The sequence below is a fragment of the Schistocerca gregaria genome, chromosome X (assembly GCF_023897955.1).
Source record: "Schistocerca gregaria isolate iqSchGreg1 chromosome X, iqSchGreg1.2, whole genome shotgun sequence".
Classification (NCBI taxonomy): domain Eukaryota; kingdom Metazoa; phylum Arthropoda; class Insecta; order Orthoptera; family Acrididae; genus Schistocerca; species Schistocerca gregaria.
Window position 1 is genome coordinate 236,567,607 of NC_064931.1, and position 23,326 is coordinate 236,590,932.

At 39.4% G+C, this 23,326-nt stretch overlaps 1 protein-coding gene across 1 annotated transcript; it reads left to right on the top strand.

Moving 5' to 3' along the window:
* The first annotated feature begins 7,213 nt into the window (after window positions 1-7,213).
* On the top strand, window positions 7,214-20,926 carry LOC126297998 (taperin-like). The gene is made up of 4 exons (XM_049989314.1): window positions 7,214-7,356; window positions 13,856-14,174; window positions 17,922-18,037; window positions 20,848-20,926. Exons 1-4 carry the CDS (start codon window positions 7,214-7,216, stop codon window positions 20,924-20,926), a joined length of 657 nt encoding a protein of 218 aa, XP_049845271.1.
* Window positions 20,927-23,326: the final 2,400 nt, after the last annotated feature.

The following is a 23,326-nucleotide window of genomic DNA, read 5'->3' on the forward strand; positions in this document are numbered from 1 at the left end:
ACAGAATTATTATATTCGAGATTACATAGCCTCTGGAGGGAATTTCTCTAGTGTTGAGTCACTCGGAAGTAGGTGCTCAGTCTTGTTATCTGAGGGTCTGAGCGGAAGGAATCTAGCGTTCTAGCGCTAGTGACACACATGCCTCTTGTCGGTATTAAGTGAATCAGCGTACGGAAGGCGCAAGGCTGAGTCGGCAGCTTGTTGATAGGGTGGGGTAGGGGTGGGGTTATTTGAAGGCGTTCCACAGCGCGCTTCAGTCGACAGCAGTCGCTAGGACGAGGAGGAGATCAGAGGCAGTGGCCACTACAAATATACGGGTGCTTATTCTTTTGGTAAGTACAAAACTTAGGAAATTATTGACTATTTGTTACTTATATTATGTGCAAATAGGCGCGTAGCAAACTTCCTAATTTATAGTTGGTTGAGACTAACGTGATGGCATCATTGTTTCTATTCAGTTGCTAGACCCTAGGTTGTCTGCGTTTGCAAAAGTGAAAGCAGTCTTACGTTTAAAAATTCAACGTATAAAACTAAACCTTTTTTGGTACATTGTTTTTATACTTATTAAGCTGCCACATATGTTGTTCATGTTTCACCGGTGTGACGTGATAGTTTTGAAATTTATTTCATATGACGTTTACCGAAGCGAATGTTAGACAAGACACAGTAATGCCCATACGAAATCTCTTTTGTATAAAAGTAATCGTAGATCTGGCACAGAAATTTCCACATCTGCGCATCCGATTGTCGATATTTGATCTTTTGTTTGCTGTAAGTTAGTCTTACAGTTGTTACTAACTTTTAGGTGTAAGGACTCGCTTCTTCGTGCATTATTTTCAAATTTACCGTTATGTGCAGTACAGCTAAGTGTTAAAGTAACAGCATTTTTGTTATTCATGTCTCGAAGCAGTTCTGTAATACAGGAGAGTAATTCTGCTTAAAATATTCATGTATCTGAGCAAAGTTTTAAGCGTTGCAGTATAACACATTGTATATTACGAAGTACAAGCACAGTAAAGAAATGGACGAAACATTAGACCACACAGGATATTCCCAAATCCAGATCTATGATGATGAACGTCATTATGTAAGGAGTAAATTAACTGTTGTTTCACTATATGATTTTCTTGTATTTGATACAGATTAGCTTCAGGATATTGATGTACAGAAATCACAATCGCGCTCTGGCTGTATTTTTGTAATGTTGTACATATATTTCTCAAAGTGACACACAAACCTTGACTTTCTAATGAACAACTCTTGGATCTCAAATTGAGTACCAGTGTTTGATCACCGCAACGTTTCGATGAGTGTCATACTGATCATCTTCTAGCTAAGTGTAGAGATACTGTGAATGCTTGGCCATTCTTGAAATTCACTCCATAGTCCGTGGTAATCCAAAACGAACTCTTCATCTCTGAACTTTTTGGATTTCCTCCGTCAATCTTATGTGGTAAAGATTCCATAGGGCACAGAAGTGCTGTAGAGGAGGACAGACACGAGTATAGCGTAGGCAGCATTTTCATTAGATTGATTGCAAGTTCTAAGTGTTGAGCCTATAAAGCGCAGTCTTTGATTTGCCTTCCTCACAACATTTTGTATGTGTAAGTTCTAACTTAAGTAGGTTATAATGGTAATCACGAAGCAATTAGTTAAATCTAAAATATTTACATTTGTGTTATTTAGCGTGAAACCGAAGTGTACAGGAATTTTTTAGAACTTACTTGGAGGACTTCACACTTTCTGTTGTTTAGGGTCAATTTCGATAGCACTTTCTCACGCGTGACACACACAAACCTTGACTTTCTAATGAACAACTCTTGGATCTCAAATTGAGTACCAGTGTTTGATCACCGCAACTGTTTCACAGTATGATTTTTTGTCAGTTACTACGAAATGTGACCTCTGTGACAAGAAATCACGAATACAGTCACACTACTGAGACGATAACGAACAGGCAAGCAATTTGATTAGAAGCTGCTTGTGATAAAAGATGTCATTACTTTCTGGAAATACAGTAATAAGGAATGCTGATAGCACTCATTACTTTGTGCGAATAAAGAGCCAGTTGTGTTTCACTTGAATGTTTTTTTTCTGGGTTTATGTCGGCTTGGTGTCAATATATCGTTTCCTTCGAGGTATTTCGTGATGTTCAAACACAACGTATGATCAAAAATTCTACTGAAAATCGATCAGTGATACGGGCCTATAACGCAATCAATTTCCGTTCTTGTAGTGTAGTGTAGCTTGTGCAGCTTTCTAGTCTTCATGTAAAGATCTTTCGCTGTCCGCGTGGTTCTATACGACTGATAAAAATGGAACTATTTCATCAAGATACTTCGAAAGGAACATAACTGGTATGTAATGTGGACTGGAAGACTTGCTCTTGTTGAGTGACTGAAGTTGATTCGTTAGAACGAAGGTAGCTACTTCTAAGTTACCCGTGATGGTCGTTGACCTTTATTCGAACTAGAGTATTTACGGCTTCTTTTTTCGTGTAAAAAATTCGAAAAATCGTGCTTAGTAATTCCGCCTTAGCGGCGCTGGCAATGTCTTCGCTAACATTGTCATTGCTACCATGTAATGAATGCGATTTGCGGCTTGTATACATTACATATGAATAGGATCTCTTTGGATTTTCTGTCATATTTGGAGACAGTTTCGTTGTTCAAATTTATTACGATATGGAATGGAGTGATTACTTAGGCTCTATGGAAGGTAAATAAGTTGATAGACTTGGGTTCATCGATAAAATTCTAGGAAAATGTATTGGGACTTCGTAGAAGACTGCTTCGAAAACACTCGCAGAACTCATGTTAGAATTTTTTTCAAGCGTATAGGACCAATATCAAATTGAACAAATGTAGTACTCTGAAAGTATAAAAAAAAAGAGCGGCATGAAATGTCACAGGTTTGTTTGAATCACGGAACAGAAATGTAGAAGAAACCAAACTGACTGGTAATAGTAAAAAGACGGCAAATATCGCAGGAAAAAGCTATGTTTTAATCAGAAGCAGTACTTGGAACATTTACTAGGTCCATACTATCTGGCAGATACATAATGGAGTATCAAAAAATAGCATAAAAAACAAGAACGTCTATTACTCCGTTTGGCATTTGGCCGTAGCCTTCCATCTTCGGATAGTGCTATATTGATCCAGAGAATATTACTGGACCAAATGTACAAATTGCACTGCAATTTGTTCCACAGAGATGTAGAATATTGTTTAGTACTGCTACCTTCGCAGATGAAGTCCATTATCATACCCGATGATATGTCATGAGAGCAGTGCTCTAATGTTCGACTCAGCACCAGAGACAGACGCAGTGATCGTTTCTCGATGTGGGGATAGGATCTGGCAAATACGATGGCCTGCGTTCCTGAAAGTACCTTGGCTGACTACTTCATTGGAGTAAGTGCAAGATGTTCAAACGCCTTACCATCATCAGTTCTTAGACGATAAAAAAACTTTGGAGTGCACACATTTACGGATGAGATGATGCCATACCGGAATGAGGGTAATCAATAATTCTATAGTTCGCTGACAGAAATAAGCCGTTTTCGGTTAAAATGCCATAGCAATGTCGCTCCGACTCCACGTCTATTTCGGATTTGATGCAGTCATTGGTTTCCATAGCTTAACTATTTCAGAAGGTTCTATTTCGGCAGAAAGTTAGTTGCTTCATTGGCACATCGTCCAATGTTGATAACTGAATGCGTAGGATCGCGATATTTGCGCTGGTGATTGTAAAAAACAACAAAACGTTTGTGCGGAATTAGGTGACTAGTACGATTCTTACTGAGCTTATTTGAACAGTGGAAATTACGTGATCGTATAGCCAGGAGCATAGACTGGATTTTTCTTCGTTAAATGAATTGCGTCGTTTTGGTTCAAGAGAGTAACAATATTGGTTTGAATCAATGTTTATTTCAGTTTATAAACGGTCAATGTGTTCCATTGCCTTACAATTTCAGAATGTTTGTGTAGCATTAGCTGACGAGTGGGAATCTTACTGTGCTTATTTGAACAGTTGCGGTTACATGCTCCTAAGTCCCAGTTGTTCCGTCGACTCAACTGTTTAGTCGAAGTCGATGAGCATTAAGATTTCAACTCGATTAAATTGTCGAATGTGAAGAGTAAACGCCATGAATCCACAGCTGAGTTATCACTGCGTCATTCGCGCCTGGCCCTTGCTACAAGTGGTTGCGCATTACGTCAGTCGAGTTCCCCACTTCCCAGAATGTCGGCGAAGCGCGGAGAGTACGACGCAAACAAAAGTGCTGTCGCAGTACTGACGTTCCAAGAATACGGCAGTCCATGCATTAATGAAAGTGTTTCTGAAACTCCGCGCAGATTACGAACTCGGTCATGGTTTAGTGGAATAACTATTGCGTGCATTGTGATCGTTGTTGCAGTTAAATATTTTCAGGACTGTATAATTAACTGGAGACACAGCTGCTATGATTTGGGTGTTATAATACTCAATACATAGCCCCTGCCCCCGACACAACACTGAGATCTGGATGTTTTCATTTACTGTCCATTTTCTTATCCCCTGACATTCTGAATTCCTGAGGGAAGTCATCAGTAACGTTACTTTTTATTTACCAATAGTCTTTTCACAAAACAAATCAACGTACTTTATGTGTTGTTGAAACATGTTTAATGTGTGTGAACAGTAACGTTGTCAAAAGTCTGTCATTGAAACTACTGTATTGAATGTGCTGTTTATGATGTAGTTTAACACAGACTTTGATGGCCCTTTAAGTCAGATTACACTCCAACAGCTCATCCTGAAAATAACAAGAGGACAATCAAACTTGACCCTTCCTCTAGATCACAAACGGAGTGAACAAAGGTATAAAATAATTTAAGATTAATCATTTTTCGTTTGCAGTATCACAGACGTCCGCCATCGCACTTGCAGATGTACTTTAGACTGACGACAAAGTAGGTTCTGATGTTTAACTCATTTAAATTTCCAACGTACGCGAGGCTTCTCAGGTTAGGAATTTTCTACTGAACAGGGAGCAAATGAGTAAACAAGTGTTCTCAACTGAACGAGTTTTATTCGGTCCATGTGTTTGTTTGTTCCGTTTCTCAGTCGAAATGACTTACCCTCAGGCATCAGCTGGCACAAATGACACAATCCATACTGGGGACGATTATGAATACAATACGCACACATAGTTGGAACTAAAACCGAGACAGCATGTATTTTCGAAAGACGAAAAAATAATTTTTTATTTGAGTAGTTCTAGGAGTTTCTATAGATAAACATAACCATTCCACAGAACAGCAAAAGAAAATAGATTGTTGAAACGGTAAGGTTTGAAAACGGCTGTGTGTGGTTGTTCAATAAATTTTTAACGCACGAAAACAGCGATTACTACTGTAAAATTCTAGTGAACCGAGAAAAAAGAAATATCATGTAGACCTTCAAAAGTAGAGTCATCTTTTAAGGTGTTATGCTGCAACGTAGACATCATACCATTCTACCCTTACTTAAGACGACAGGCTGCTATTAAAATATCACCCAGTCTAAAAAAGGACAAGTACACTCAAGCATGGAGATTTTGTCCATGCAATCAGTTCAGTTACCCTCAGTCACCAATAAAAATACCTGCACGTATACCCTTTACGTCCTATAAAGGGAGTTTCCAAGTTCGTCCACTTTCCCAACAAATTACCTTACCAAGGGATGCTGTTTAGAGATTACTACAAACACATGGAATACTGTAGGCCAACGATAAGGAACCCCAAGAACACCTCAATTCAGTGCCAAACTTCCTGCAGGTTGTATGTTGTTCTCTTTGTTCTGAACTCGAAATTACTTAGGCGAGGTGTTACTTCTGTACTGCATTAAAAAATTTAATATCCATTTCCAGTAAAGGCTTTGTCATATCAAAATACGTAACTTAAATCATTTACTAACTACACAATATACAGTGTGTATGCGATAGCTGTTTAAAATTTCCCGCAATGTTGTAGGGGTAGTCGAGGCGAACAATTTGTCGTATAACACTTGCGGTCAGCCTAGCCGGTAGACAACCTCAAAATGGTCAACAAAGTTCATCTAAGTCACAGCGTGCGCACGCGGCGCGAGATTTTTAATATCCTCACGACCTCTTATGCCACCGGTTTTCGTTATCATCAGTAAGTTAAACTAAGAGCAACTGAAGGACGGTTTTTAACACGTCATGCAAAAAGTAGTCATGTTTTCAGTTTCATTTACACTTACCTCTTACGAGCACAGTCGTCTCGCAGGAGGACAGCCATAGAAAAAAAACCATTTAATAGTTAATTTTAAGCCGCTAAAATTCACTTACTCTTGAGCTAACATTTACAAAACGACAGTTTTACAATCAGTAGGTCCTCCACTAAGCTGGTGGCGTAAGTCTCACGTGGCGTGCATGCACTGAAGCTTATGTGGCATTTGTTGTCCAACTTGAGGTTGCCTCTCGACATGATAGGCAGGTATATTATGTCAAATATTTCGTTTCAACTTCCTCCACACCAGTGTGGTACAGTGTAAACAGTTATTGTTTACATCCTATGTATATACGCCGTTCAGATACAATTCCTGCTTGTGACACAGCAGTTAACTGCCGATATACTTCTTGGTTCGTGTAGACTACGTGCAGTGGATACGCACAAGACAAAGTATGATAAATTCACATGGCATCAGTCACCCATCCGACCAAGCTTGGAAGAAATACCATCTTTCCCTACTTACGACCCACCTGTTACCTGGTTCATTGCAGAAACTCCCCGGGCAATTTGCGAACAATTTTCTTCGTTTAGACATAGCATTTACATGAAATCTTTATAATGTGATAATTTTACGTACGAATTAGTAATGTGATCTTCAGTGTTGCTATTTTTGAGCTACATGAATTTGCGATAGTCCCGTAAAAATTACTTTGCGTGAAAGTAGTACATAACTTTTCACTTCCTTTTACCGGTATCTGTACGTCGTTTGATTTTTCCGTTCACAACGAAAAGTCGCTCTGTGTTTTACCGGCCAACTATTCCTCCCAGCATGGACTGAATCAGAATGGCAAAATGACAGTAAAATCGTTAATTTGACATTTGGTCTCAAGAAGTAAAATCTGAACTAGCAGAGAGGTGTAAAGTATGTTTTGTTGTGAGAGCAGCGAGCATGTACTCTGCTTCAGGCGTTGATAGCTGGGACAGTGCTGAGGCCCGAGATGGAGGAGGAGCAGCAGCAGCAGCCGCAGCCTGACCCGAGGAGGCCTCGCCCACCCCCGCCTGCTCCTCCGCGGCCGAGGCCACCAGTGCCACCCCCGCAGCCTCCGCAGCCACCACCAGCTCCACCTGCTGGATACAAGAGGCTGGTTATCGGTAGTCGGGTTTATCAGCTAATCCATCTGGGAACCTATGTAATCAAACCGTAAGTATTTATTTTTCTCATATTCGTCAAAAAATTATTAATACATCTCCTTACGCCTCAGAAATATCACATAGTTTGCTTATACTTAGTGGAATCTACATATCACAGTACTTTATTCTACTTCTTATACCAGCCTCCGTAGTTTCAGTTACTAATTTACAGCAATGCGCTTAAATAGAACCAGAGGCTCCCTATTCGTAACCAATCAGTGGACAAACTTCTCTATACAATATCACTAATGGTAGTGAAAATAGCAATACCAAAATGTATAAGTCTTATTGAAATGAATGTTATAACGCAGAGCAGGTATATGGAACGCGCATACGATCAGGATTACAACAACGAGCATGACTTCTTCTTTTGAAACATTCTTCTACTAGGGAATGGGGAAACAGTAGGAGGGACTAGACCCCTTTCGTTATCACTCGTTTTATCTAGCAGTCATATCAACAAATTCCTTTAAAACAACACTATCTTACTCCTGATTACTTTAAGGAATAAGAATAGTAAGTCACAAGAATTTAGTGAATCTGCAACCAATGTCCTTTTATGAAACAAAGTCTGTCTTATATATAAGAAAATTTTAAAACCACTGACAATTATGCCCCTGACGGCTTCAATTAAGAAGTCTTCGCACACTGAGACCTGATGTTCTCAAAACATTTACCTAAATAACAACCTGCCAGAGATACACCCAATAAATAGCAGGATGAAATTAATACAAAGGTACTTGTTTCACACTCAAGAGTCAATCAATATCACTAAGGCTTACGAAGGTTTCAAACTTCGGCTCCAATGCTCAGTAACACAAATAGTCAGTGAGAGGTGTTACTAAGAGTAACACCGCAACAACCTTTCACAATTGTATGTGGCTCTTGTGACAAGGATTATTATATATACTAAATACCATAAATACCCAAGTAAACACAATTAGCGCCAGAATTATTTAGCGAGGAGTGACGCCAGGTCGCTCGAGGGCAGAACGAAAACTTAGCTTGAAGAAACCAAGACAGAAGGTGGCACTTCGTAGAAGACCCACTTCTCGAGCTTCGACCCGGAGTCACCTCCCGCTACACAGGATTTCACAGGCCCGGTACCCATAGGTGGAAAGGTAGAGCTTACTCCAAACCACCAGTCAGCCAGCTGTAACATTTAACAAGCGCACTCAACAGGTCCGCAGGGATAATCCACTAATAAATCGGCACACTGCCTTTGTCCTCACTACGAATGAACTACACAGGCAAGGTACAACCAACAGCACAAATCTCATCAATAACCTTACGGAGAAGTGCCTGTTATTAAGATATTTAAAAAAACTTACAGTTACTAGCAAGGCCGGCGGGCACTCCAATCTTAGTCACAATAAAATTACGTGAACTCTTATGGTCCATTGTTCAGTGAAAACCTTAACGAGCACAATTTTGAAAATTTCATTATAAGCTTTACTGGGGATCACTACGCTAAGGCTACCAAACACTCGAAAGCAGTATATATGATAAGCAGATTATGGTCTTGCAGCTGATTACATATTACATCAAACAACAATTTCTCACAAGCTGGAAGAGGCACGCTCGTGCATTATATTCATATTTAACACCAGTCTTAAACACCATGAACTCTTCATGGGCACACCTTTACTTCAATGGTAACACCCATGTGCTAATAGTTACCAGAAGTGAGGTAGCAGCCCTCTTCACCTTCACAGACATGCCCTATGTACAATCTCACTTAACGTCCGATATGGCCTGCGTCGGGTACAACAGGCAGCAATAAGGCAGCGGACGACCGTAGACAGCCGCGTCCGGAACTAGCAGCACGCAACCCAAGGCAGAAACAAGCTTCCTCACAGGCGACAGGATAGGCTCCCTACGAAGCTTCCCACTACACGTGGTCGGTTCCCGCTCCACTACACGCACACTCCTGCCTCAGGTAACATCGAACACCAACTGTCACATCCTTGGCGAGTGCCTCCAGTTAACTCCTCCGGCAAAGATAAGGCAGCCAAGACTCAGTACGCGCCACAAGCAAAGATAAGAGCGCGAAGGTAAGGTACTTGCAAATATGCTGGTTTGCCAGCAAAACGCCACTGCTCAAATAAGATGTATACGTCATATTGAAATGAACGTTGTAACGCAGAGTAGATATATGGCAACACGCATACGATCAGGATTACGAAAGCCAGCATGACACGTTCTTTTGAAAGTTCATTATGGTGTTTCGTAAGGAAACTATCGGAGCACACAAAGAAAAGAAAATAACTGCCTAATCCTGGTGCGAAGAACGCCCACCTTTAGCGAATACCGTCACAGGTGTGACAAAAGCTGAATAACTGGCTGTAATTACCAATCTGCGGTCATGAAAGGATTGGGTTTAATGCGCAGTCGACATTATAGCAACTAGAGACAGAACAGTAGCTCTAGCTGCTAAGGGCGACGTTTGACATCAAAAGATAGATCCTCTCTTGAGTACAGTCCCAGAATTTACATTTAGCGAATAAAGGAAAGACGGAAGACATAAGATGAATCGTCGGATGGAGATTTGAGCCCCTAATGGAAAGAGTATAATATTGTAGCCATTGCGTCACTTCGATCGCTTGTTCTAGTACATGAAAATAGTATCACGAGGAGACAGTTCAGTGGTAGGTAGCATTCTTCATCGAAAAGGTTTCACGAAATACTATAGAAGGCCATTTTCCCATTACAGCGATTGCGAATTTCCATCCAGTAATAAAAAGAAGTAATATCAATTATAGTAGAGGCATACGAGCTGTATTCGACCATCCAGCTGAATGGACTACGTTAAACAACGATCAGAGACGCCCAGAGATTCTTGTTTGTCATACTGAAGTAGTTGTACAATCAATGCACCATGCTGATGCATAACTAACGAAACATCTTCCTAGTGGGCGATTACTTTATCCTAAATGTTTAAGAATGTATGAATCTTTCTCTTCTGAATATGGATATAATCTCTTCAATACGAAATATTTCTTAGTTCTTATTTAATGCGTACGCATAAAATAAGAATTGCCACTATGCAGGTACACCGAAAACGGTTCTTAAACACGTGCGACGTCCATCTCAAATCGTACGAAAAATGAGAAAATTACCATTATATTTTTTAAAAGCATTAATATTTTTATATGTGCCAATTACTGTAAAAGAAAACACCTTTCATAAAGTTATCTCTTTAATGTCTACTAGATTTAGAGTTACAATTCGATAAAGCTTGCGCTACTTACCGAAGGCGACAACTTGTCGGTGGTGTAGCTCATGATCCATATAACGGATGTCGGTGAACTGCGAAGTGGAATTTCTGTTGTTGATGGAGGTGTATCACAATATTATCACGTAGAACAAGGTGTAGTTAGATAAATGACGAACACTAACTTCATTTAACCAATGTTTATTCAGCACTTGCTCATACAAGAGCGCCGCATTTGATGATTGTAACAGTATAACTTATATTCTACGAAAATATGATTTTACAAAGCTCTGGGGACTGGATGTTTACAGTATTTTAAGTGATACAGGTTTTTAAGTGCAAGGAAATGAATCTAGAACCTTACAGGTCTTTTCCTCAAACATCAGCAAGAACTGTCGAGAGGGATACCTTGTTTGGGATTAAAGTGGAAGGTATGGATGCAAACAACGAACAGGTATGAATTCCGAGTAAATTAGTAAGATTTGTACTGATAGCGGTTTTTGCAGCGTACTTTCCTCCAAATATATCCGATTCCCAGTCGCTTTATGTGGTTACAGATGTTTAAAGCTTCATTTGAAAGCTCAAATCTGTTATTACATACACATTTTGAAGGAAGTTACATAATTTTTACGTGAATTAGCCCACTTCCGTGGGTTAGTGTGCATGGCTGACTTCCATGTAGGGGGGCCCAAATTCAATTTCTGATACTGCCAGGGACATTTCATTTTTGAGGGGGGCGGGAGAAGGAGGAGGATAGGAACGGGATCCACTCACATTCTTCATGTCTAATTGAGGAGTTACTTGAATGGGAAGTAGCGACTCTCAAGGTCTGCAAAGACGACAGCGACCGGAAGAGCGAATCACTGACGCCATGCCCTTCCATACAGCAAACAAATGACACTGTTGTCTGAGGATGACATGGCAGTCGGTCGGTCACTAGTGGCTCTTTTGAGACCAGAACGGTGGAGCGCTCATCACATTTTCCGAAATATGTGCATTAGAATCCATCAACAATTTCTTTCAGGCTTTCCTCCCCTCATCTCCCGATCATTAAAATAACGCAGCATTTTCATATGTGAACATTTTCTGAAGCTTTTGGCAGTCACATGTAGGCGTAACAGCCGCTAGAGAGCGCTTTGTTCATAAGTGTAGAGTCTACTACGGCGTACACGTCAACTCTTGGAGATCCAGTATAAACAAGTTGCTTACGCGAGACTCCATTTTGTGCTCTGTCGGTCTGTAAGCGCATTAGTTATGCGGGTTGCAGGAGGCAGGGGGGCTTCGGGTCTTGTTAAGCGACATTCTGACCGTCCTTACCGCGTGATAACGCCAACCCTGCCTACGGTTAAGACGTGTATCAGAGCCCCTCATTCACTGCGCTGCGTCAGCACTTTGTCTGCACCTAATATCTTCGCTGAGAGTGCCGCGTGGCTATTCGTGATGAACATGTTTCTCTTACTGCTCCCCCTGCAAAATGTCTAGGAATCACACGGTTTTAAGTTACCGTTTTGAAGACTCTGCTGATTTATGCTTTCCTCAATCATTGCCACGTAACATAACTGTTTGTTAGAGTCTGCTCGCGGGATACAATAAAAACAATCAACATTAATGTGATTCAGAGGATACTTATTGCAACGTGTCACAGACGCCGGAAAATGAAATGCCAGACACAGTGACGAAGAAAGAACACTTCGAATTCAGCACGTCAAAAAAGCTCAGGACGGTTGCATAGAAGTTGGGTTTAATGGTCAACGGCACAAGTTAGTAACGACTTTGTGTCACCGACTTACATGCTTCATCTGCATCAAACTATCAGTGCTAGAAGACAACTATATAAACTTTCAAAAACTTATTGTTCTGCCCGTCTTTTCACTAAAGACGATGAATTTCAAACTCAAATCATTGGTAAGACGGACCAAATGTGCATACATTGCTCTTCTTCGCTGTTTGCTGCGGAGTACAGTGACAATTCAGCTACTATATGTTGCCACAAGGCAAAGGTGAACTTAGAGCCCATGGAAGTTTGTGAAGAGCGTCGAAAACTCATAGAGAAACATTGCGACGATAGTAAGAACTACCTAGAAAATATCAGACAGTTGAACAATGCTCTGGCATTTGCTTCACTGCAGTTTAATTCGGTTGATATTACTGATAGTGGTCCATATTGTTTCAAAATACATTGTCAGCTTTATCACACGACTGTAAACTCCCAACCTCCTGCAGGCATTGCACCAGCTGACACTGGCCTTTATACTGTATTTTGGTATTGCAACATTGTACTTTTTATTAATAATTATTTGTATTTACTTGTTCCTGCATTACTATGTTACCTATCGGTCACCAGGATACAGTGCGAATCATTCGCACGAGTCACCTAGAGTGTATTCAATACAAGAAATGTTCTTATAAAGTGTCTTTATAAAGTACTGTTAATGGAGAGTGTATAAAAGCGAGAAAACATGAACAGGTTTTCCCTTAAAACATTTGACATCGTAAGGCAGGAGAGAACGTATGATGTCCCAACGTTCGAGTTATAAACCTGCTAAATGCGTAACCTCTTAAAAGGTTCTCATCCAATACCAATTAGGTGATGGGACAAGTGTGTATGCGAATGAAGAGCAGCATGTGTCCCTGAAGCTCATGTAGGCCCATGGAGGCTACGCTGGATCAGGTAGGTAGCTTAGTCGCCGAATTCCATGAAGCTACTCTGACACAAGTTTCGTCGACAGCATCAAATTTAACTCCTTTCTTCAAGAGCATTTAGAACGACGACGATTTATCTTTTTTAGCTACGATATTCCTAGCAGACGAGTGCATTAACCGTTTTAACAATACTGTTTCGCTACACGATCACAGAATTGTGCTTGTAAAATAACCACTATGTATCGTCCTCAACATACCTTTCAGTATATTTTCACTTCACTTTCAGCAACACGACATTCTGGTATTTAAGGCGATGGTTTTTATTTGTGATTCAGTGCGCCTCAATATCCTCGTAGTAGTCGTATGTCTGTCGACCAGCTTCGTATACAAGTTACCGTGTTGGATTCGAATCGCTGTGTAGAACTCTACGTGTCTCTGAGCTTCACATTTATTTCTTATTTCATGTCGCGTTTTTGGAACTATTTGTATGTTATGTACCTATTTGTGTTCACCTCAAAATTTTCCACGAAGCCTTGTAGAACTACTTACCGACACAGGTGTGCATGAAGTGTGAGGGTAATATTTTCCACAGGCTGCATGGTCTGGAAGCGGATACAAAGGCTCCGGACCCAAGAAACCCTGGCAATGGCGCTAGGAACTTCACTTCCCGCGTCAGCAGTCCAATGGTTTCTGCTGGAGCCGCTGCTGCAGATCCAGAAAATAAACGGCAGTATCAGGAAAAGCGTCGTCGTCACGTCACAGACCAAGCTGACGCCGAGGTCAAACGACCGAGAGTAAAAGACGAGCCGCCGGAAGCAACAGAGGCACATGGGAAGAACAGAGCAGTCCCATTAAAAGTGCGTGGTATTACATGCAAAGATGTTTTCGTTAATGGACGCGAAGGACTGTTGGTAAGTCCTGCTGTTCCCTCAGTATTCTCATCCTTCCATGAAAGTCTGTAGCCGGCCGGAGTGGTCGAGCGGTTCTAGGCGCTACAGTCTGGAACCATGCGACCGAAACGATCGCTAGGTTCGAATCCTGCCACGGGCATGGATGTGTGTGATGTCCCTAGGTTAGTTAGGTTTAAGTAGTTCTAAGTTCTAGGGGACTGATGACCTCAGCTCTAAGGTCCCATAGTGCTCAGAGCTATTTGAACCATTTTTTTTTTCTAAGTCTGCCATTATCAGTCCTTTCAGTAAATCTGATTTTGAATATGCAGTTTTGTTTTGACACTACACTAAACGAAATAACTGGTCCAACGACGTGCATAGCAATACTGCTTTTTGCCCTCCATGACTCTGAATGGTTAGGTTACTTGTTTTAGCAGTACCATATTCGTCAGATAAAAAGGTAGGTATATTTTCTAATAAAAATTCGATGCATCAAGTAGGTTAACGTACTGTTGACAACAAGGTCATATGAGACGGAGCACAGGCTGGAATCACTGAATGAAGGGAAAGAAAAATGGGCCACTCCCTTTTAAATGGAACCATCTTCGCATTTGTCGTAGTAGATTTAGGGAAATCGTGGATAACCTAAATATGGATTCCAGGACGAGAATTTGAACAGTCGTCCTTCCCAGTGCGAATCCAGTGCGCCAAACACGGTGCCACCTGAAATATATGTAGTACGTCTACGAATGGCTATGTCTGTCTGGTGCAAAACTGAATAATTTCCACAGAAAGGGTGATTATATAGAGCAGAATTAGAGGACATACTGCGAAGCTTTATGCTGTTAATTATAATGTGATGTCGTTCTGGTTGCAATGGTTGCCTCGCCGTAGCAAGGCTCTGTGGACGAAAACTGTGAATAGCAACTCGCCTGTCGATAGTGTGCAGAACATTCCATATCGTATTAAGAGACATGAAAATGGCTGCTTCCAGCGCTGCATTCTTCGTTGCTGAAAAAATTCGTCCAGGAGACGGCCACTCTTCCCTCGAAATTTGTTGCCTTTTATGGTGAAATCATGCTCTTCTTAACTAGCATTTAAAAGTGTCAAGCATGTCTATTTCCTTACATTGCAAAGGTTCAACGTAAACAGACATGTAGGTCATGATGTTGTAATACTACCGCCAACTGCGAAACCTTGTGCGAGATGTTTGCTGTGTGAAGATAGGTGTTCAAACAACGACACTTGCAGGAAAAGAGAGGTTCTGTAACGATATGCACTTTTGTTTACAAGATCGCATGTAAATTGCTAGCACTGTGTCGAAGAGCGGTGTATAAGGTTCATCGCCTCACGTATGAGATCACTGCACTTTCCACTTTAGAGAAAATTCCTCGGTTCGAAAGTATGATTAAGTGCTACACAAATTTTTCGGAGACTTAAATGCATGAAATTCGGCGTAGTACTAAAGATACAGGGTTACGGACTTGAAGACAGAGAACTTCGCACCACCATAAGATTGTAGTCTTTTAGATAAAATCCTTGAGAAAACGGTAAGAGCAAGAAATGTACAAGGATATGAAAAGAACCTGTTAATTCTGTTTTGTACTTCGGCTGTCGTTTTGTACGGGGTATGTATGGGGTACTGTAACGAATGGTTACTACACAATTTTAACTTAACGGCTTATTTCACCGACTGTAATCCAGCCACCAGTAATCATGCAATTGCGGGTGGAAATGTCAAAAGTCATCGCCTACCTACCAATGACATGCTGTCCAAAATGTCCTCAAGTGCATTAACAACGACCTTTTCAGTTCACCTTCTCCTAATGCAGTTCCATCATCATTTAAGTTTTTCCCTTAAAAGCAATGACTTGGGGTCGTCATCAGAAGCTAAACTTTCGCCGCTATTCTGAATATTGCAACGAATGTCTGGATTCAATTGACATTACGTCTCACATTTCATGCAGACTTCCCTGTGATGCTACTCTTGTTCGTTATAAAAACTCTTGTCTCGAATTTGGTCTTCACGTTCGTTCTTCTGATAAAATTTCTTTAGATGGCTACTAACATCTTCGATAATCTGCTTGTGGGTTTCCAGAACAAGATTGTTCACGTTCACGACTTTTTCTGTCGATATGCCAGCTGAATGACGTTCCCAACGATCTTTTATTTCAGTCGGTTTTTTGCCGCTTTAGAAACTTACGTCTCAGTCACATGCGCTTGTCTGGTCTCATACTCATTCACTAAAACCTTTTTACAGTTTGAGCGCTTTACTAGCGATATTACAATTTTTGAATCCAAACTTTTTCAATGAATCTTCTTGTTTGGGTGAGCAAAGCTATATATCCAACAAATATTAAGAAACAATAAGTAATCGTTGATTACCAGAGATCTCCCCAATCGCTCATACCGATGAATTTTCTTAATGTGCTGACATAGAAACATCATGCATTGAGATAGTTAAGTGATTGCAAATATTGTCGTAAATAATCTCCCGCCCAGCTCAGATACTGAAAACTTAAAAAGTGCTTCGTATGTCTTGTAGGACCTCCTTTAGTATGTCGAAATTCATAAAATGAAAGTGACATATACAGTACCTACCTCCGGATGTATTTCGGAGTGATTAAGATTATTTTTGTATGTAAAAGATTTCTAATAAACTACGTAATACATTAATCAGACCACCCTCCACCAAAACCAAAAACTAGCAATGTAACTTGGCGAATTGTCTTACTATAAACCACCATGGTTAGTACGTATGCTGTTCTCTAAGGATGTGTATGACACTTAGCAACCGATCATAAGAATCACCACAGACTGAGTGCGTTTCTCCACTGGATGCAATCCACAGTTTAAAATTTCGTTTCACTACTTTATGGTATCACTATCATGTTGCACAGTTCTTCTGCAACTATTGAAATTCTTGGATGGAAGGCCTTGTGTCACTCCAACCTACCCAAGTGTCAATATCTGAGACTTACCCACTATAGGGCCTTTCCCTATGTCAAGCTGATTCTGAGAGCAATCCTGCTGAACGTCTGCTTCCGTATCTCAGGTACGTCAAACGTCGTAGCACGCATCTTATTGGATAATCTGTTATTTATCCTTCATTTCCGGCAAACTTGAGGTGTGGCAATGTTACCTGCCTGTTAGTACGGACAATGTTCATCAGGCTTTCACAACTGCGTCCAGAAATGGGGTGGCTGGGCACATCACGTTGGGAAGAAATTTCCCGCAATTGACACTTACAGTGGTTTCTTGACACGGCAGACCGATGATTATTAAGATTCTGAGAATCTGGGATGTCATATGCCACGCATCGTCTTCATGTGCCAAATCCCAACAATTATCTTCCTGCATTCATGATCATACTAGTACTTTATTGCAGACTATGCATCCATGCGCTTTTACATGGTATCGGTGTCACACGGCAGTTTATATTTTCCTATCCCGTCACATTTTAGACAGCTGTACATTACAACAGGCAAGAAGCTACATTATAGCTGTCATGCGGAAGACAAGGAAGCAAAACTACAAACGGCCATCGTAATATTCGATCTTCTAAGAGAGTTTCCATAAAGTGGACACAATTTAGACACATTACGATATCTCTCGTTGTTTCGCATGATTTTCACCATTGTTTGCAACATCTGATTAACATACATCTTTAAGAATTTTTTTTATGATATTCAAGAAAACGCTGCAAAAACCTGATAATGACTAATGTAAAATCTACAGTACCACACATTCATTATGCTTACTACACAGGTGACAGTTTCTTGGGAGAAGAGATCTTGTGAATCCAAGCCCGAATTCAAAACTGAAAGCAAAGATGCTGCAGTACCGACCATCGCCGAACTGCAAGATAATCAAAATGCCCAAAGGTAAGATATTCATAGATTCTTCTGTCAACTTCATTTTGCCTGCCTGGTAGAGGATCCATATCTAAACTGAAAAGCTTCTGATTGAGTCGCAGTCTAGACAAAAATGAAACTTCTCGTTGTAAAGTGGTGAGTTCTATGAAGATACCCTAAGTGTACTTACCTTTTTTCTCTTCCAAGGACTGATCATCAGACGGTACGTAAGACGGAATCCATCTATTATAATGCTATAGAAGTTTCCAGAACCGATGGTGCAAAACAACGAGTAGAATGGGTCCTATTGAAAGCATATAATGTCCAATGTGACTGCACTGCGATCTGTGTCAAAGATCTGGACAAAGTCAAGCCTAGATCTTTCAGTTCTGAAGATTCAGGTAACTATGTTTGTCAGAGTCGTGAACCTGAAACACTGGAGACAGGAGCAGGACCCTTAATGACTGATGTCGGCAGTAGGTAAGAAACATATATACTCCATTAAGTAGGCTCTTGTAATTATAGTTTATATGTAACTAGTGCATACTCCATTTGTGATAATGGCAGCCAACACAGAAACTGTAAGTCACTCTAAGTCATGTAATTATAATCACCTCTAGACTTACCGCTTAGAGCAAACACTTAAATTGTTCTTCATCCTAATGTACACACCAGACATTAATGTACAAAATGACTGAGAGCTCCTTGCTATAGTCATTAAAACTATTATAGAAATACTGTTGACTGTACTACAACGAATACATCGTCAGACATAACAATAATGCATAAATGTTAACTGTTAGTTTTGAGAAGGATGTGATCTTGGAGTATCTTCACAGGCAAGTCTCATAGCAACAAGCGTTTGTAAATAAATAGGGGAAATACTTTCCTAATGTGCTAATTCCCATTGACAAATCTGTGCGACCATTTTAGTTTTCCTCTCCATCATGTGAATCAACAGCCAACTACACTTAATGAACAGTGAGCCTTATTTCATTGTGTCTACATTTTTACTAGTGGTCACAATAATGTTATTGAACACTTTATGCACATATGATGATACAATAATTCCACAGAGTTTATAAGGGAAGCTATGGGTACTAAGAAACTGTAAAAGAATGCACATTGTAGTATCACCTGTAAGTTGGGATCTTTATTTTACAATAACTTTATCAATGCAGCTTCACCGAGTCACTTAGAAGATACAGTTAGCCACAGCTCTGTCTTCGTCTCTATGTTCTCACTGCTGTTTTCGTTGAAGTGATACGGAAGCCGTTACAGTAATAGATCTGTTATCAGGCTCCCTATCACTACACCATCACTTTATGTGACCATTGTGTCTGTGATCCATAAGTGTTAGGGCAGATTGTGGCAATCAATGCCTGTATGCATGTGGGAAGTCAATAAACTTAAACTGGATAAGTTTAATGAAAGAGCCACTTACTTTCTAAGCATTTATGATTTAGACGATGGCACATCAAACAGCGTCCCACATGCAGCAGAATGTACATGCATAATATTTGCCTATTTCTTTCGCTTAAATTATGTTTTGGTTGCCAATCTTTCGCTATCTGACAGTTTGATTTGTGAACCCACACTCTTGTTAACTGAAAACATGGTATTCTTAGGCATGGTCTACAGTGAAAACGTAAGACAGTAAAAAAATACGGTTCATTTGAAGCGTTGCAATGTTTAACAAGTATTAATATTCAGGTCCCTAAAGCTTCATCTTTATACCTTTTCCACTAATGTTAACTTTTAATCACTGAACAAAGTTCCTTTTTAATGAGAATTAATGTGTCCAACATCTACCTTAGACAAAATGTCTCTTGCATGATAAACACACAAACCGACCGTTATTAAAAGCACAGGAAGGCAAAATACTCGGAAATTTTAAGAAGCGCTTCATACTGACTTTTGCTGTAAAATTTTTCCTTAGCATCTATTACCAAAGCATTTGTTTTTAACTTCATCTTTGATAGCGAGTTCTCAAATACAAAATAAAAGAAAATTTTTAAGACATTTGACATTCAAGTATAAGGCATGCTTAATGTTCACAGTATATCACATTTACCATTTACATAAGCGATATGTCCAATTTGACCAGCTGTTTATCAAATTGTTTCACTGTTACAAACTGTAGATTAATTCATAAAACATTCAACACCATACGCTACAAGGTTCAATTTCAATGAGACACAGAAGCTGTAATAAGATGATCAAAACATGTAGAGACAGCAGAGTTTAAGGCCAATTCATTATTGTAGTAAAACAGTGCCATCAAAGTTAGGCAGTTCTAGAGGGAAAAAGAAATCAGCAATTAAGACCCTTTAATCTTGCAACATTTTAGAATTGGCTCATAAACGAAAGATGAGAATATTTCAGTTACTGTTTAGGTTTCATTCATCTTGATTGGATTGAACCTCAGGGTTGGGGATGGGGAGTGGTTCAGTTTTCTTTCATTAATATATTCTTCATTGATAATCTATTCAGCCATTTTACTGACTGCATTTAATTTACTCTTGCCTCCAAAGCAGGCAAGAAACTTTGGATACTATATGTTTTGCATTTATATTGATATACAAAAGAACTAACTTAATTTGTTCTTTCAGTAGCATTGCTGATTACCAGTGTGGTTAAGTTTTCGAGCACTTTGTGTATTTCAGAGTTATGGCTGAGTCGAACTGCCACAAGCACATCTGAAGATGGAATGGTATAATAACGAAAATGAGGAAGTGAATCACCAAAACAACAGATTTTCAATATCAATATATTTATGTAAATTGTTGTCATCTTGTTGCTACGTTTGGTACAGATTGCGTGCATGTACATTGTTTCAGGTCTCCTGCAGAATCAAATTTGCAGCACACTGCACAGCATGGCTGTGTCGGACCACCTTCCTGGCACTGTGCCCAGTGACAGACACCAATGTAACCACATAGTTCCACACTCAGCCACATAGAGGTTAGTTTTGCCTCACTCTTCCTCGTTTGTGCCACATTCTTGAAATTAAGCAAACTCCAATAAAACTTACTTCATGTGATGGTTATTAAGATCTTTGTTTTGGGATGACATGCCCCCACTAGATATGATTAAAATAGGCATATATTTAGCACTCATTTCTCACTGTAATTTTGTTTCCTTTTCCAAACTCTTTCAAGTAGCTCCTCAATCCTCACTGATAGATTTTCAGATTAGTTCTTTGCAACAAGACAGAATCTTAGGCATGATAAGCAAGTGGTATAGCATTAACAATGCATGTGCAGTTTCAATAATCTTCAGACTATCAGAATAACAGGTGTTATGTGAACACTAAATCATAAATATTATCATCAAATTTCATCACTTATTTTCGTTTTAACGTAAAGTTGAAGGTTATAAAAATATTCATAAATGATTAATGCCGACAATGTTAGATAAAATGTAAGATAACAGCCTATCCTTTCATCCAAACTGTTGCTTCTCCATTTCCTGCACTTACTCATTTTGAATTTTTAATTTACTTGTGGAATATGATAGATGGATACTCATTTGTGTCAAAATCATTAATTACCATTATCATATCGTTATATACATCATTATGTATATTATTATGTAACTCTGTATTGTGATAATGTAATTCAGTATTGTTTTTATACCCTGGCATCATAACATCTTAATGAAATTTGTACACTGAGTCCATTGATAATTCTCATATGCTCATCCCAACGTTGATATGGTTATTTATTAACACTGCTGGTTTAATGTTATGTACAGATACTACATTCATATTAAATGTAATGTTTTTCTTAAAATTGAGTTTCAATATCAATTTAATCAAATACTTACCATTAGACATTACTCTTACATGAACACTTTTATGCGTAATATGATAAATGGAAATTGAATGCATTACACTGGATTTTGTTACTTACCCCAATAACATAATTTGTTGTTATTGGTGTTTCTAGGCACATAATTGTGATTTTAGCTGTTAGATTGACCGTATTAGTTAATTTTTTAATATGAAGTATGCTATGATAAATATGTTACATTTTGGCTACAGTTGTAGATTTTTTTACTTATTTTACTTACTTATATCTTTCTATTTGCGCCTCTGGGTCAAAAATTATGAAATGCATGATAAAACTGAAAGAAAATGAACAATGCCTCATCTTGATTATTTATGTCCTGGTTTAATTCTTTTTTTTATATAATTTTCCTATTACTCAAATTGTGTCATCCTTCTCAGCGCTATACTGCTAGTGGAATCCCTCTTTAGCCCCTGTAATAATTAGACACAATAACATCTTAACTTTGAGGGTAGTCTGAAGGTTGAGGTCAAAAAGCTGTGAGTACGACATAAACCAACTATAGTAATGTAGAGTATCACTATATTGTCTGTTATAATTGACCTGTTGTCAATTATTTCTAAGACACTTAATAAAGTTGACTGACCGAGGCTGAAGAAGTACATTAGGTTCTAATACCTTCTGGATATAATGACTGCATATGTGAATGTAGATTTTGTCATCGCATACAGCTGATGAGATGCTCTCTGGTTTGTAGCAGAGTGGCAGTATTATAAAACAATGACTTTTCGACGAGTGGCATACTCATCATCTTCTTTATAAAACTGTCACCTGGCTGGAAACCTGAGAGCTTTTCATCAGTTATAATGACTACTGGTGAGAGTGTGCAGTGGAGTGAGATATCCACATAGTACGAAAGGAGAAGAGATCATTCTTGGGTAGGAGATAAAAATGTGTAGATAGCGTAGCTTAATCGAGGAAACATTTTTATTCGTCCTAAACAATGGCCTCTTTCCTTGCTGTGTGTTAGAGCTCTGTCTTACAAGCATCTGTTGAGTGTACGTTACTGTAATGGATGTATCTTTCGTGCAGTGTCATATTTTTGTTATATAATGAGGACATAAGAAATAAGTTGAAACATTATCCTATACCTCTTGAACGGCACAATAAAGTCAATCACAGCTAAGTTTTCCATCCAATAGATATGTCACCATTAACAGTGACAGATACCCTCACATCATGAGTCATTTTGGACGAAATTGGACTTTCACCAAAGACATTAGTGCCAAGTCTAATAAACAGGAATACTTGGCGTGCTTCTGTCCTCTTTCAAGGAACATGCTGGTTGTAGAAGCTTCTTGTGCCACCAGGATTGATACTGGCTTCGTCTGAGTCAAGCTCCACCATACTAGTGTGTTTAGCAACCGAGGCTCCTAGAACAAAACACTATGACTCAGATTAGATCAGTATGTGGAGTTTGGAGACTTGGGAGCGCCATAATGGTCAACTGGTGCATTACGTCATGTAG